Below are 16375 nucleotides of genomic sequence, written 5' to 3'. Positions count from 1 at the left end.
TATACAAACAACTTATACAACTCAACAGCAAAAAAGCCAACAACCCAATTGAAAAATGGGCAAAAGACCTGAATAGGAATTCTCATCATGGCTCAGTGGTTAACAAATCTGACTAGAAACTGTGGGGTTGCGGGTTCTATCCCTGGCCTCGCTCAGTGGGTTGGGGATCCTGCATTGCCATGAGCTGTGGTGTAGGTCACAGATGCAGCTCGGATCCCACATAGCTGTGGCTGTGGCATAAGCCGGCGGCTGTAAATCTGATTAGACCCCTAGCCTGGGAACCTCCATATGCCATGGGTGTGGCCCCAGAAAAGGTGAAAAAAAAAAAAAAAGATCTGAATAGATATTTCTCCAAGGAGAATACAGATGGCCAACAAGCACATGAAAAAATGCTCAACATCCCTGATTATTAGAGAAATGCAAATCAAAACTACCACGAGATACCACCTCACACCAGTCAGAATGGCCATCATTAATAAGTCCACAAATAACAAATGCTGGACAGGGTGTGGAGAAAAGGGACCCCTCCTGCACTGTTGGTGGAATGTAAACTGATACAACCACTGTGGAGAACGGTATGGAGGTACCTTAGAAAACTATACATAGAACTACCCTATGACCCAGCAATCCCACTCTTGGGCATATATCCAGACAAAACTTTCCTTTAAAAAGACACATGCACCCGCATGTTAATTGTAGCTGTATTCGCAACAGCCAAGACATGGAAACAACCCAAATGTCCATTAACAGATGGCTGGATTAGGAAGATGTGTTCTTTTTACTCACCCATAAAAGGAACAAAATCATGCCATTTGCAGCAACATGGATGGAACTAGAGACTCTCATACTGAGTGAAGTAAGTCAGAAAGAGAAAGACAAATACCATATGATATTACTCATATCTGGTATCTAACATACAGCACAAATGAACTTTTCCACAGAAGAGAAAATCATGGACTTGGAGAATAGACTTGTGGTTGCCTCGGGGGAGGGGGAGGGAGTGGGAGGAATTGGGAGCTTGGGTTTAAGGGATGCAAACTATCTATTGCTCTTGGAATGGATTAACAATGAGATCCTGCTGTGTGGCACTGAGATCTATATCTAGATATTTACAACGCAGCACAACAATGGGAGAAAAAATTACGTATACATGTATAACTGGGTCCCCATGCTGTACAGTGGGGAAAAAAGGGTGTTGGGGGAAATAGGAATAAAAAATAAATTTAGGAGTTCCCGTCGTGGCGCAGTGGTTAACGAATCCGACTAGGAACCATGAGGTTGCAGGTTCCGTCCCTGCCCTTGTTCAGTGGGTTAACGAACCGGCGTTGCCGTGAGCTGTGGTGTAGGTTGCAGACGTGGCTCGGATCCCGCGTTGCTGTGGCTCTGGCGTAGGCCGGTGGCTACAGCTCCGATTCAACCCCTAGCCTGGGAACCTCCATATGCTGCAGGAGTGGCCCAAGAAATAGCAACAACAACAACAACAATAACAACAACAACAACAAAAAGACAAATAAATAAATAAATGCAAAAAATAAATAAATAAAATTTTAAAAATCAAAGATATTAACACAAAGCTCATTAACCATTCCCTTAATTTGTTTTCAGACATCCCTTTCCTTTCCTGTCCAGCATATTGAAATCTCCATCCTTCACGCTGAATACTTTATTGAACAAGTTGGCCAAAATGTATTTTGGAGTCACATGATTATTCAGAACTTTCATTCAAAAATAAGTCAGTTGAAAGAAAAACACTTTTGTCAAAAGAATAATCTTTGGGGGAATTAAAAACGACCCCATTCTTTCTAAGGTGTTTATTCAGGACTGCTGTGATCTCATGAAAGGCTGGTGGCCTCAGCTTTGGAAAGAGCATGAACACAGAAATGCTTTTCAAGAAATGAAACTTTACTTTTAGCATGTAATTTGTGTCCTGGACAAATTGAATTGATGGTAGGAAGAATTTCTGCTTCAGTTTCATACTGAAAAACCATATAATAATCGATGTTTGTGATCTTTATTAAAATATACCCAAAGCTTTAAGCTATTAGAATGCAGTTAAGAAAAGCATAGCTGTGAGCTCCAAGATCCAAATGAAATCATGAAACCAGTTGCTTCCTGTTTAAGTTCACAGAAATTTTCTAATCTTCCACTTCTATCTGCAAAGTTCAGCTATTCCTCTCTTGCTAGGGTCATAAAGGCACATTATTAATTACAATCTGTGAGAATCTCTAAATAATTGGAGAGAATATAGAAAATATATGTAGTAAATGAAAGATCATATTCATAGAGTAACTCTGTGTAGTGCCAAGCAATAGATGTTTAATATTAGCGGTGCTTAAAGTTTGGAAAGGGATTGTTAACTGGTTATTTTCATGTCATAGTGAAGCTCAGATTAACTCACACTGGAAAATAAAAAACTAATAAAAAAAAGTCTTACTCCCCCCCAAAAGTACAGATATTCCTTAGGAAGGGTCTGCAACTCCTGTGACTCCATAACCAGCACCAGCACACAGGTACTTTTTTTCATTTACTCAACAGAGTGTCATTACATCCTTTTCGTACTTGTATTTTAAACAAATAAATAATAACTTTGTTTAAAGAGATCAGGATTTTTCTTTGAAAATTTTGCCATTAAATTTACTCACTTTCCTATTAGGCCAATCTTTATGATGTAAATTGCTTATCTTGTAAGTTGTTTCACATAATAATCATTCACCTTCACTATTCTTGGCATAATAATTTTTTAATCAAATTTGCATTAGTACGAGTTCTTGTAGTCAATCAAGGCAATTCTGTTCTTTTTCTTATGATAACTCATGGAGATTAGTAAACCATTTCAAGGATTGAACAACTGAATAAAAAGGAAGCTCTAAAGGAGTATATTTTTCAAACAAATTTTTAAAAGTATTTCCTAAAAACAATGATTCGGGTTTATTTTCCTCTATATTAGCTTATCACGTAAAAAATCCATTCTTGCCCCCCTTTATATAGTTCATAAAATCTTAGTAAAACTATATACCTAATATTCAGGTCTCTTAATAGTATCCTAGCATTAGAGAAATGTTTGGCTAAGCAAAGATCTAGAATATCACTGAAGCATTTTGTTATTGAGGTAAAACTGTATTTTACCAAAACACAACCTGGATGGAGGACAAATAACTTTTAAGTGGCACTATCACAAACACCGAAAGGAACCTGGAAAAATAAATTGTCAGTGCACACTTATGAATGATTTTTACTCTAAATTTTTTCTTGTTTACCTAATCTCTGGAGATATTTGACTAATGAAAGTACATAAATCCTCATTTTCTAATACTTTCCTGGGGAAAATGCTACCAATTTGTGTTGATAATTTTAAAGTTTTAAAGGTGTTTGGCCTTTTCAACTAAAAACAAGTCAAGTATGCCATGCTTGCATTCCTAATCCTTTGCTGGAAACATGCCTTTAGAAAACATAGAGGTTGTAATGAGATTCTGTCATGATTCTTACATTCTTTTGGCTTGCTTTTATTTTTTAAAGTGAAGTGGAATCTTCATCTTAACTTTCCTGTTGAGCATTTCATATTTTATATGTAGTTTTGACTAAGTCGATTTTTTGTTAATTTTATCAAGATGCATCTTAAATTTAACTTCCAATTTAGACCAGTTACTTGAACCTGATGAAGCTTTACAATGGACATAGTTTCCATAATGTTTGTGGATCTCAGTGACATTAACTTTGTGGGTGAAGATTACAGTGATGTGTTAATATTTTGAGGGAGATCCAGAGTTCATTGAAACACACAACCTATTTACCCTTTATATGTTCTTTTAACACAGCTAGTGATACTGACATCTTGCCTAGAATTAGTGACAAATTAATTGGTATTCAGAAATTATGAGATAGGTTTATTTCTCCTTGCCGATACTCATGGAACTCCTTGGATTGATCCATGAAATCCAACTGCAGGATGTGGTATCCTATGATCATTGTGCTTTAAAACATCATTGAAACTTTGGATTCTAACTATTGCACTGTTTATAAGAGTTTACAAGTTACTGGTAGAAACTTCGTATTAAGCTGAATTGCCCCAACATTTATGAAAAGGTCAATGATTTCGAGAGTAATCAAGGGTTTGTATGAACCAAAATGGACTCCTGGTATTTTTCTCAAAAGTGAATTTTTTTCTGTAGCGTAGGATGTACAACTGATTGTTTTTTTGGATCTAGGAATATTTAGATTTGTTAACATTCCGTATCAGGATGAAAAATGAGTCCCTCCCAGTCTAAAATTCTGTCCAGCCTTCATTTATGGTCTCATGAGTCTCACCAGTGAAACTAAAGCAGAACCATACTATAAAGCTCCCCCCTCAGTCATCTCTCTGGGTACAGAACCACTCTAGGCTGTCTTCCTGTCTCGCTGGTTCAGTCCCCTCTGAAAACTAGCAGGGTCTTCACTACCAGAGCATCCTCTCCTCTGCCTACCTGTGGTCAGTCGTCTGACCTGGTCTTCTTATCAGAATGTGGAGACACCTGGAAGCAACTGAGAGAGATGTGCTATATACTTCTGTTAAAGGTGTATTCGGTCCTATTTTCTCCAAAACCTGCTTCTTTAGGAATATTTATGTTCTCTTTCTTTCCTAGAAACAGAGCTTCCCACTTTCAGCCATTTGGCAACTTCACGTGGTTGCTAGTGTCAGTCATGCAATTTCACGTTCAAAGGATCTAGGAAATTGGACCAAAGTGGGTGAGGGTGTAGGGGCAGATAATCAGTAACAGACCAACATGATGTTGAGATAAAAACATTCACGCAATCTAGAAAGATGAGTGAGTTCAATGGCAAAGGAGCCGAAAGGTATACTTGGAGATATGCCACTAGGTAAGTAAACACTGGAAGGTTGACAAATTAGTAAACACTGGAAGGTTGACAAATTAGGACCTCTCTGAACATACATTTTATACTTAATAAAGGAAAGAGTAAAGACCTCTTTGCCAAATCCACATAATTCAGGATCTTAGTAATTCGTCCATGTCAGTAGTATGAGGTCAAGCAGGTACTATCCAAGAGAGAGCGTAATAAATGATGTTGAACCATATTATACTTCTTCAGGCTACTTATTCTAAGTTTTCTGTGGTACATTTATCCTGATAAATGTAGAAAGGATGGGGAACTTCCTACAAGAAAATTCTTTTATACTGCCTAAAACTAGATTGATAGAGTGAGTTACTGAGAGATGACTAACATAAGCTTCCCAGGCCCATTACTTTTCCAGATTTTGGAGCATATTTACACCATACATGTATGAATATTTTTCAAGGAAACTTCTCCTTTTCATTTCACCGTGTCTAATGTGTACCATGTTCCTCATTGTGAGGAAATAATGTTTAGTTATCTCAGACAGTGGCTATATATATATATATATATATTTTTTTTTAAATATTGAGTCTTTCTAATTAGTGACTGAAAATATGATTTAAATTTGTTAAGTTAAATTAAATTCAAGTGGACATTAATTGGGTGGGTTTTTTTTGTGTGTTTTTGTTTTGGTTTGGGTTTTTTTGGCTTTTTAGGGCTGCACTTGTGGCATATGGATGTTCCTAGGCTAGGGGTCAAACTGCAGTTGCAGCTGCCAGCCTACACCACAGCCACAGCCATGTCCGATCTTTAGCCCACTGAGCGAGGCCAGAGATCGAACCCACATCCTCATGGATACTAATTGGATTCGTTACCACTGAGCCACATCAGGAACTCCCCACTTGGGTATTTAAACTACCCAGATGACTTATGCTGAAGGACATTTTGACAGCATCATGAATATATTCTGGCATTTTTCAAAAGTTTGAATCTTCAAGTATTTATTTTCTAAAATATCATAAAACACTATAAGAAGGGGAGTAGCTCTCAATTCAATTAAGTAATCTATTTCCAACTTAGGCTTGTGTCTTGGGTGGGCCTCTTTTGTGCTATTGAGGAGCTTATTTCTTTGTGGGAAAACAGACATAAACCTAATACAGAGAACAGTTCTGCATGCTGTAAAAATACAGGCTGGATTGTGTGATCAAGACAATGGATTTTGAAGTTGGCTTTTTATCGGAATCTTCTGGGGAGGTTTTAAAAATACAAATTCCGAGTTTCCATACTAGAGATTCTGATCAGGGGGTGGTTCCTGAATGGCCCTTCCCTGATGATTATATTGGAGGTGGTTCAGTGAAAGATGCTGTGTACCAAAATAATTTAGGAAAGAAAGGTATCAGTTTGGTTAGACTCCTTAGATTAACGTAGACTAAGACATGATATTCTCTTTATTGTGTCTAGGCCTTAGTTACTAGAGTCATTTAAAATCAAGTAGGTAACTTAATTGATGTCTCAACAGATATTTTGTTACACTTACCTATTAGCCATTGTACTGACTAGAAAATATTCCTAACTGATAATTGCCATACATTTTAGATTTAATTTAACCAACTTATTTTCCAGGTTTTTTTCAAGTTACGTATTTTATAAACATCAGTATTACTTCCTCCCCGTCTGAACAATTTATCCCATGAATTCAGAGACACCCCCCTGCTTTTGTAAAGTTGCTAATACAGGACACATTAAAATGCCATGATATCCTAACAAACACAGCAAACAAAAAAATTTCCCTTTGGTGCAAGTCCCTTGTTAGGTGCTACAAAAGCTCATTTCTTTGCAATGAACTTTCTTGGAAAAGTAGTCTGCATAATAGCACACTGAGGTATATTGAATGACTGGTCAATGGAGACCTGCTATATAGCACAGAGAACTCTACCCAGTATTCCGTGATAATCTATGTGGGAAAAGAATCTGAAAGAGAATGAATATGTGTGTGTGTGTGTAACTGAATCACTTTGTTGTAGAGCAGAAATTATCACAACATTGTAAATCAACTGTACTTCAATAAAACTTTAAAATTTGAAAGAAAAAAAAAAGAGAGAGTGGCCTCTGAGGCCAAATTCTCTCGATTCTTCTACAAACTCTACTTAGCACAGTGCCTTGATAACAGGATGTCCTCAGTAGATACCAGCTTTTTTAGGATTATTTTGGTCTCTGCTTTCACCCTCTTCTCTCTTAAAACACTTTCTTATTTCTATAGTGAAACGAATTCTCTCTTGGTTTCCTTTACTAGCTCCCCTTCTTCTACTAGTCCCTTAAATGCATATTTACCTCTTCATTGCACTTTGTTTTTTTGATTCCCTGTTTCCCTCTGAGTGACATCCTGGTCTTTTTCCATGACTTTACCATCTCCTGTGTGATAATGTTTCTCTAATTGATGAGCAGTACAGATCTCCCTCTGAGCTCCGGTTCAGCACTGTCCAATAGAAGTATAATGTGAGCCAGTAGCCGCATTTAAAAAACAAAATCAAGAATGTATATATATATGTGTGACTGGATCACTTTGCCATACAGTAGAGAATTGACTGGGCACTGTAAACGAGCTATAATGGGAAAAATTAAAATCATTATAAAATAAAATAATTAAATTAAAAAATAAAAAACAAAACCAAAAAAAGGTAAATTTAATCATGTAGTTTATTTAGCACAGAATATATAAAATATTAAACATTTCAGGAGTTCCCGTCATGGTGCAGTGGTTAACGATTCAGACTAGGAGCCATGAGGTTGCAGGTTCCGTCCCTGGCCTTGCTCAGTGGGTTAAGGATCCCGCGTTGCCGTGGGCTGTGGTGTAGGTTGCAGACGCAGCTCGAATCCTGCATTGCTGTGGCTCTGGTGTAGGCCGGCGGCTACAGCTCCGATTAGACCCCTAGCCTGGGAACCTCCATATGCTGCGGGAGTGGCCCTAGAAAAGGCAAAAAGACCAAAAAAAAAAAAATTAAAAAAATATATTAAACATTTCAGTACATTTTAATCAATATAAAATTAATGAGAGATTTTTTTTTTCTTTTGGTCTTTTTGTCCTTTTAGGGCCCCACCCACGGCATGTGGAGGTTCCCAGGCTAGGGGTCCAATCGGAGCTATAGCTGCTGGCCTATGCCACAGCCATAGTAACACCAGATCTGAGCCTTGTCCGTGACCTACACCACAGCTCACTGCAACGCTGGATTCTTAATCCATTGATAGAGGCCAGGGATCAAATCCGCAACCTTATGGTTCCTAGTCGGATTTGTTAACCACTGAGCCACGATGGGAACTCCTAATGAGAGATTTTACTTTTTTGTACTACCTATCTGAAATCTGGTGCCTATTTTACATTACGGCACATCTTAAGTATTGGAATACTTGATCCGTATTAAGATTTTTGTAAATCTTATAGCTGAAAACAAGATTCACATGTCCATGTACTCTATTCCTACTTAATGGTCTTCCAATAACTAAGTTGAATATTAAAAATTATTTTCCTTTAATATCCATATCCACTTTGACAAAATTTGCCCATCTTTTTTTTTTTAAAGAACTGACTTTGATGCAAAAATATATCACTTTCAAAACTATCTCTAATTAAAGTCATTCACTCTTGTGTCAGCCTAGTATTAACATGGAATTTACAGGCATATTACATACATTGAATGAAAAGCAACTCCAAAGTTATCAACATCAACAACGTAGTCTTCAAATTTGGGGGAGTTTCTGCAGACAGTTTAGAAAATTGTCAACTGCAATTAAAATTTGCATATTGATTATATTAGGAAAATATATCAAATCATTATTTATTTATATGTTAAAGCTTTCAATTTCAACACGAATTCTCCTAACTTTCCCAATGACTTTGCAAGTAAACTCTGGCTACCCTTCAATCTTCAAATTCAGCTCACTCATGTGCAGTGTGATATTAGTGACAGAGCATGCATCCGTATGCCATGTTTTTGTCACTGATTATTGGATAATTGGCAATTTTCCTTTTCAAAAAATCTTAAATTAGGATTAACAGGTCAATGAACCTTTGTAAAACTCTTCTACAACTTAGTAATTATTGGCATAAAATACAAAATGATGAAATTTTTCTTTAAGTTCCATAAACTAGTGATGATTCAGAATATTTGCATGTATATACTAACAACTTTATGACACTTTTCATAGAATATATATAAACTGAACACAAGTGTTTTTGTAATATATGTAATATGTTGGTATGTAGCAGTAAAACAAACATCAGTTTCTAGTTTTAAAATGCCAAGTCTGAATTTTTCACTTAACGTAACTGAAGCACTGACCATCATGATAGAAACTAATTTTTTTTGTTGTTTTTTTGGCTTTTTAGGGCTGTACCTGCGGCATATGGAAGTTCCCAGGCTAGGGGTCAAATGGGAGCTACAGTTACCGGCCTACCACAGCTACAGCAATGCAGTATCTGAGCCACATCTGTGACCTACACCACAGCTCACAGCAATGCTGGATCCTTAACCCACTGAGTAAGGCCAGGGATGGAACCTGCGTCCTCATGGATACTAGTTGGGTTTGTAACCCACTGAGCCACAAGGGGAACTCCTGGAAACTAATTTTTAAAATAAGCGATGAGATCCTGTTGTATAGCACAGGGAACTATATCCAGTCACTTGTGATGGGACATGATGGAGAATAATGTGAGAAAAAAATATATATATATATAACTGGGTCACTTTGCTGTACAGTAGAAATTGAAAGAAAACTGTAAATCAACTATAATGGAAAAAATGAAAATCATAAAATAAAAATTAAAAATAATTAGCTGATGTTGTTCTTTAATGTAAAAGATTTTAAAGTGTCTGCCATGAGTTCTAATTTTTAGATAGTGAATTGGCAGTATTTCTTCATGAATTTGGAAGTCCTTTGAGAAAAAGACATAAACCAAGTATTGATTGGCCACAGTGTCCCTTATTTCCTAACTCCTATCAGAGTGCCCTTCCTTAAAATGCATATTTGTACTCCTTTGCTAATAAGTGTTTGGGAGATCATCATGCTTTCGCAGTAAAGCCAACATCTCCTAACGTTCAGTTCCATAATCTTGGCCTCCCATTTTTCCCAACGTCGGTTTTCCACGCCTTCCTCCTAACCTTTCATCCAGTCATGCTGAAGTTGTGGTTCTTCCCAAAGGCCATTCTCTCTAACATCTCACTTTCACTCCCCTCCCTTCCCCCACCGATCTTCCTCCTACTAGTCTTTCAAAAAGCAGAGAAGTGGTCCTCCCTGGGCAGCCTCCCTTGTCCCTCTTCCCACCCAGGGCCTCTGAGCGCTCTCCCAGAGCACTCACCACACTCTGTTGTGGTTGCCTCCACCAGATGGTAAGCTCTTTGAGGGCAAGCATGGTGCTTTTTGTCTCTATACCCCACACCCAGAACAGCCCACGGCACATCGTGGGTGTTCACGTCACGTTTACTGTGTGTGACTGAACTGACTAAACGTGTATAATGAGTAACTGTCCTGTATGTAAGGGGTTCTACCTTTTACTTTAGGAGTAATGCATGGCTTTTAAATGTAATGACTGAATACCAAGTTGGACTTCTTATTTTAGGATATCAATTGGTATTTTCTTCTTATTCACCTAAAAAACATTATTTCTAGCCATTTAAATTGTTTGTTATGATCAAGTTTTCTAACTGTATTTGTGATTGTTTAGTAATGGATTTTGCTTGTTGCTAATCAGTTGTCTTTGTCTTTTCCCTTTTCCCTCTTGGTCCAGCTCCAACAGAAGCCACAGTGCACCCACATCTAGGTAAGTATTTGAGACCCAAATATGACTAACCTTAGTACAAGATCTACTTGTCTCACTCCTCTGCAGTGTGAGCAGATGATAGAGAGGTGAGGGAACGCTCTGTCTTCTGTGATTCATGGACCATTCACTGAAATCAGACTCAGGTTCCCAGAATATACTTGAACCCAGACCTCACCAAGGAGGCAATCATACTGCCCAACTGAGGCTAATGGAAGGACTTTTGAACCTCTTAGGACATTTATCCTGTTGAGGGTGGTCTTTGACAGAGTGTTTTAATGCTGAGTTTTTCCCAGAGCCCCTACCCATCATAAATAGTAGCACATGGAGACAGTGGGTAAGGAGCAGTGAGTGTGGAAGGATTGAGGTCATTTCAGATTTGAGATATCTGCTCAAAGTAGTACTGCGTTATAGAAGGAGAAATCCATTTGGCCATTTATTCAAACAATTGAAATGAGCTTGTTTACATAACTAAGAGCTTTGTTTAATGGCACCAGGTAAAGTTGCCACCTCCTGTCTTTCTCATGATCTTTTCATACAGCCGTGCACTGAGTGGGCCACAGTTCTTGAGGCAGGGTTGTGTAGTGGTTAAGAGCACAGATTCTGGAACCAAACTTCTTGGATTTATCTCTGCTTCACCACTTTCTAGCAATGTGCTATTGAGCATGTTACTTAACTTCTCTGTGCCTCAATTAAATAGTAATAATACCTACTCCTATGGTTGTTATAAAGATTAAATATAATCAATGATAATATAGTGTTTGGAAAGAAATAAATACCCGAACAAATAATCAGCGAGGTTTACCCATGCCTTTATAAAAAAATATGTATCTCTAGAAAGCAACTGATCTTTAAGAATTAAATTTCTCATGTGTGACAGTGAGGACTTATTTTTAAAGTGGTTTCCTACACTGCACTATTTAATAAGAATGAAAAGAAACCATCCTGGCTGACTCCAACCTTTTCAGATGTCTCTCACTGTGGGACTTACAGATGGGTCAGTATTTGTCTCTTGGGCTTTCCCTTTCAACCTATAAATCCAATTAATTTATTTTTCTCTTTGGAAAATCTGCCTTGAGAAGTTCTACTTTTATGTCAGGCTACAGCTTGGGGCTCCTCTTCTTTGGCAGAGGAACGCAAGCACTTAGAAGCATGCCTCTGGCAGCTGAGGCGGGCTGGTGACCCGCAGTGGCCCGGCCAAGTCTCGGCCACATTGGGTATTTGAGAAAGCGGTACCCCGTAGGCATTTCAGGCACTGCATCTAATCACTCAGAGGAATCATTAAATCACTCCCACACACAGAAGCCATCACAGTGTTCTCTCCAGTGAAAATCCATATTCTCTCTGTTGTAGGGCCTAAGGCTTCAAGTCCGAACAGCCATTTCTCTCCATACGTGCTGATTCACTGGTTTCCCAGACTTCATTATGTGCTTACCTGCTGGCATACCTGGCATAAAGAGGGCCAGGATGGCTGCAGGAGGCAGTGTCACCAAAGAGAATTTGGAAGTGTGCTTCCTGATATTTGGAGGTGATTTTAATTACCCAGTGAGTTCACTGAGTTATATTTGAGTGAGCCCAAGGGAAAAAAAAAAAAAAGTAACATAACACTTTGGAAAAAAATTAAAATTGAGGGTTATTTTTTATTGATAAGATCATATGATTTTAATCTTCCCAAAAGGCATATATAAACTAGTCCAAACCAGGTGGTACAGGCCCAGAGAATTTATATTAACTGAAACACATTTCCCAAGCAAACCATGGGAATCAGATGAGCAGGTTCTTAAGCAACAAATTCATTTTTTACAACTCAAGTAGAAATAATAATCATTTCTCATGCAAATTTAAAAACAAGCCCACTTACATGGTAACTGGCCATGAAATTGTTTTTACATGTCCAACCCCTATTCAGTGGAAATAGTACATACTCTATAGTTTATGAAAACGTAATTTGCTTTTGGCATGCCTAAAGTTCTTCTAGAGCTGAAAAATAAGTATTTACTACAATCTCAAGTGTAATGATAATATATTTAAGACTATGGATGGTTCCCTGGCATTCCTCCTAACTTCTCACATGACTTGATTTGGGAGTTTTACTTATTCATGTTGATAATTTCTCCTATGCAGCTCTGAGGAGGAAAAAAAAAAGTTAACAATTTGAAACACATTAAATAAAAGAATGAGAGAATATAGAGAATGTGAGAAAGCAAGCCAGGGCAAGACTGATAGAAGGAAAAGAAGAGGAAGTGGGTTAGTAAACAGCAGCAATGTTAGCTGACAATAAATAGCCACAATGGTCTTTTGCCTTCAATGCTTTAAACTGAGTTTGACATTGACTCTGTTCTGGGTGTGTTGAGCTATGAGGGCCAAGTCTTGGGTGACCTCTTCTTGGAGGTTAATGCTGACCTTGGCTTTCCCTCTGCTGCCTGGTGACATCTTGGTAGGGTCTCTCTGGGGACTCTGGATTCCAGACTTCTAAACAGCAGAGTTTACTTTCCTTAGTGGTATTAGGAGCAAAGCAGATATAATCAGTTGCTTACTTAAAATTCAGTTTTTGGGAGTTCCAATTGTGGTGCAGCAGAAATGAATCCAACTAGTATCCATGAAGATGTGGGTCTGACCCCTGGCCTCAGTGGCTTGGGGATCTAGCATTGCCATGAGCTGTGCTGGATCTGTGTTACTGTGGCTGTGGTGTAGGCTGTCATCTGTAGCTCCAATTCAATCCCTAGCCTAGGAATTTGCATATGCCACAGGCGTTACCCTAAAAAGCAAATAATATAATAATAATAATAATAAATATATATATATATATATATATATATATATATATATATATATATATATATCAGTTTTTGGAGTTGCCGTTGTGGCTCAGCAGGTTAAGAACCCAGCTAGTATCCATGAGGGTACATGTTTGATCCCTGGCCTTGCTCACTGGATTAAGGATCCAGCGTTGTAGCAAGCTGTGGTGTAGGTCACAGATGTGACTGGGATCTGGTATTGCTGTGGCTGTGGTGTAGGCTGCAGCTACAGCTTCAATTTGACCCCAAGCCCGGGAACTTCCATATGCCACAGGTGTGGCTATAAAAAGAAAAAAAATGTTAAAAATAAAATAAAATTCAGTGTTCATTTAAGATACCATTATTCCTCATCAATGCAGGATGTTGACACTTTTTTGTAGCTACATCTACTGTTTAGTATAATTCTCTTCTAAATGCTTTGTTTTTCTTTTAGCTGAAATTCATAGCGACAGTATTATTCTACGAGATGACTTTGACTCCTATCACCAACAGGAATTGAATCCAAATATATGGTAAGTTAGAGGATCATGCCTCACTTTGGCTTTTATAATGAAAAAAAAATGACACTGACTGCTCCCTTGGAGCAGTTACATAAGATTAAATTGCTTTTTAGGGCTAAGGTATCAGTACAGCTGATTCAGCTAGGGAACTGGGCTTACTGTCACCTGCAATACGTATGTTTCTTGACATCTTTAAGAATTGAATCTAGGTGCCTCTCAAAGCCGTGGATGTGGACAGTTGTTTTTTCAGTTGTACAAGTTCTTTACATAAAAAAAGTTATGCTTGCAATTTCCTGGTGGCTTAGTAGATTAAGGATCCAGCATCGTCACTGCTGTGGCTCAGATTGCTGCCAGGGTGTGGGTTCAGTCCATGGCCCAGGAACTTCCACGTGCCACAGCGTCTATGTCTAATAATTGCATTTATGCCAAACAAAAGAAGGGAAATAGTTTACCTGAAATGACAGGTGATTTGAGTCATACTTTCTAATAACTTCTTTGTTATTGGGTTACTTCATTCTTTATACTCCAGTCTTTCCTTCCAAGACTGTTTGGGGGCAGCTCCATGAGATTTTTAGGGCAAAGAAATGATGAACCAAGATGCATTCACTAGAAACCTGTTGAATACATAAATGGATGCATGAATCTGTTAGCAGTTTTCTGTATTTTTGCTGACTTTGGAGGAATGGGTGTGCCCACCCATAGGTACAGTCCATCTGCATCATTTGAGAGAATATCTGGATGTAGGTTTTCTGTGGTACGAACTGTTTTTGTGGACACAATTAAGAGTTCAAGCCAAGTTGCAACTAAATCCAAGCAACGTTCCAGACCTGGAAGAGAACAACCATTTCACCCTCACTTGTCAGCATGTAATAGTCAATGTAGCCAAGTTGCAACTAAAATCCAAGCAACGTTCCAGATCTGGAAGAGAACAACCATTTCACCCTCACTTGTCAGCATGTAATAGTCATTTGTTTTTCCTCAGCTTCACTGTTCAACAAATGTGAAGCAATAATTATTTTATGTATATCATACATTAAAGGGGGATGTGGTTCCTTGTCTCCAGGAGCTTATGATTCAGAGGAGGAGACACTACATGCATATTTTTTAAAAGCTTATAATCCAGGACAGAAATCCTTAGGTGTAATAGAGGGTTCCAAATAAGACACTGCAATTCCAGAAAAGGAGGAATGACTCTGGTGGGACTTTCTTGGAAAGCGGTCCTTGACCTGAGAGTTGAAGATGACATATAGATTTAGAGAGTGTTGGTGCATCAATACTAGATAGAGGAACTTTTATCAGAAAGAAATTTCAATCTCGATAGTATAAATATATGCCAAAAATCAGACTAGACAGAGACAGAAAGTCTCACAATGAATGTACCATCTAAAGAAATAATTTATCAACAAAATTTCATTTCCCCTGAACATATCCTAAACATAAATTTCTTAAAATAAATTGAAAATCTTTATTAAGAAAAAGCCAAAAAAAAAAAAAACCTTTTAAGCACCACTTTCACCCAGGAAAAATTCTCCGCTTCTTCTGACATTAGGCTTTCTTATATCCCATTAATATAGATGTTATCAGATGATTTGTTTCTTTCAAGGCAAGTTCATTTCTGTTAAGCTAATTCATTTTCTTCAGTGAGTTTTCTTGACAAACACAAAATGTGACTTTTATGTGGCTCAAATTCTGTTGTTTTTAAAATCAATAAAACATGATTGATTTTGCTTCACCCATTTTCATGACTGATCTGATAGATGCTTTCTTGACTGAAGTTATAGATTTTGTGTCCCTTTTACTTAAGCTATGATGTTTTCTACTGTTTTTTAAAAAAACGTTTAATTAACTTTAAAAAGCCATGCATTTGTGTCTTCTGTCACATGTGCCTTCAGAGTAATTTTACTTTATCCCTTTTTGCCCACAATCTCCTCCTTCATCTAGCCTCTTTAAGATTAAAAAAAAAACAAAAAAACAAAAAAACAAAAAAAAACCATGAAGCTCTCATCATTTGAGAGATGGCTTTGTTGAACAAAGACAGCAGAGCTTCTGAGATCAGGCAAGTCTAGTTGGACTCTCGAGCTAGCCATTTGCCAGCTGGGTACCCGAGAAACGCAAAAGCTTGCTTTCCCTCTCTGAGTCCCGTTTCCTTGTGGGTAAAAGTGAGATGAATGCTGTCCTACAGCATTGTTTTAAAGTTTGATGAGCCTGAAAGGCCTGGCACCTCGCCTGGTGTGTTGTCGCCGCCTAGGACAAACTAGTTCCCTCCCTCCCTTCCTTCTTTCCTTCCTTTCTTCCTCCTGTGGTATATTTGCACATTGATCTACGTCTCTCCCCTAAACCCAGATATGACCCAAATCGCTGTTATTAAAATGTTCTTCAGCCAATTTATGTAAATGAGTCCCCAAATCTTCCTTCATTGCATTTGGATGAAAAAC

General features: G+C 37.9%; 1 protein-coding gene across 3 annotated transcripts in view; it reads left to right on the top strand.

The window, feature by feature from the left end:
- RELN (reelin) overlaps nt 1-16375 on the top strand; it is a 500685-nt gene that overhangs the window by 223464 nt on the left and 260846 nt on the right. For all 3 annotated transcript variants that reach the window (XM_047752963.1, XM_047752962.1, XM_047752964.1), the window contains exons 5-6: nt 10613-10645; nt 13874-13952. In XM_047752963.1, coding sequence (XP_047608919.1) covers nt 10613-10645; nt 13874-13952 — 112 coding nt within the window. The remainder of the gene's footprint in view (nt 1-10612; nt 10646-13873; nt 13953-16375) is intronic.

This window comes from Phacochoerus africanus, chromosome 11 (genome assembly GCF_016906955.1).
Source record: "Phacochoerus africanus isolate WHEZ1 chromosome 11, ROS_Pafr_v1, whole genome shotgun sequence".
NCBI lineage: Eukaryota > Metazoa > Chordata > Mammalia > Artiodactyla > Suidae > Phacochoerus > Phacochoerus africanus.
Note: the sequence above shows the minus strand (reverse complement) of the source record. Positions and strands in the feature narration are given on the sequence as shown.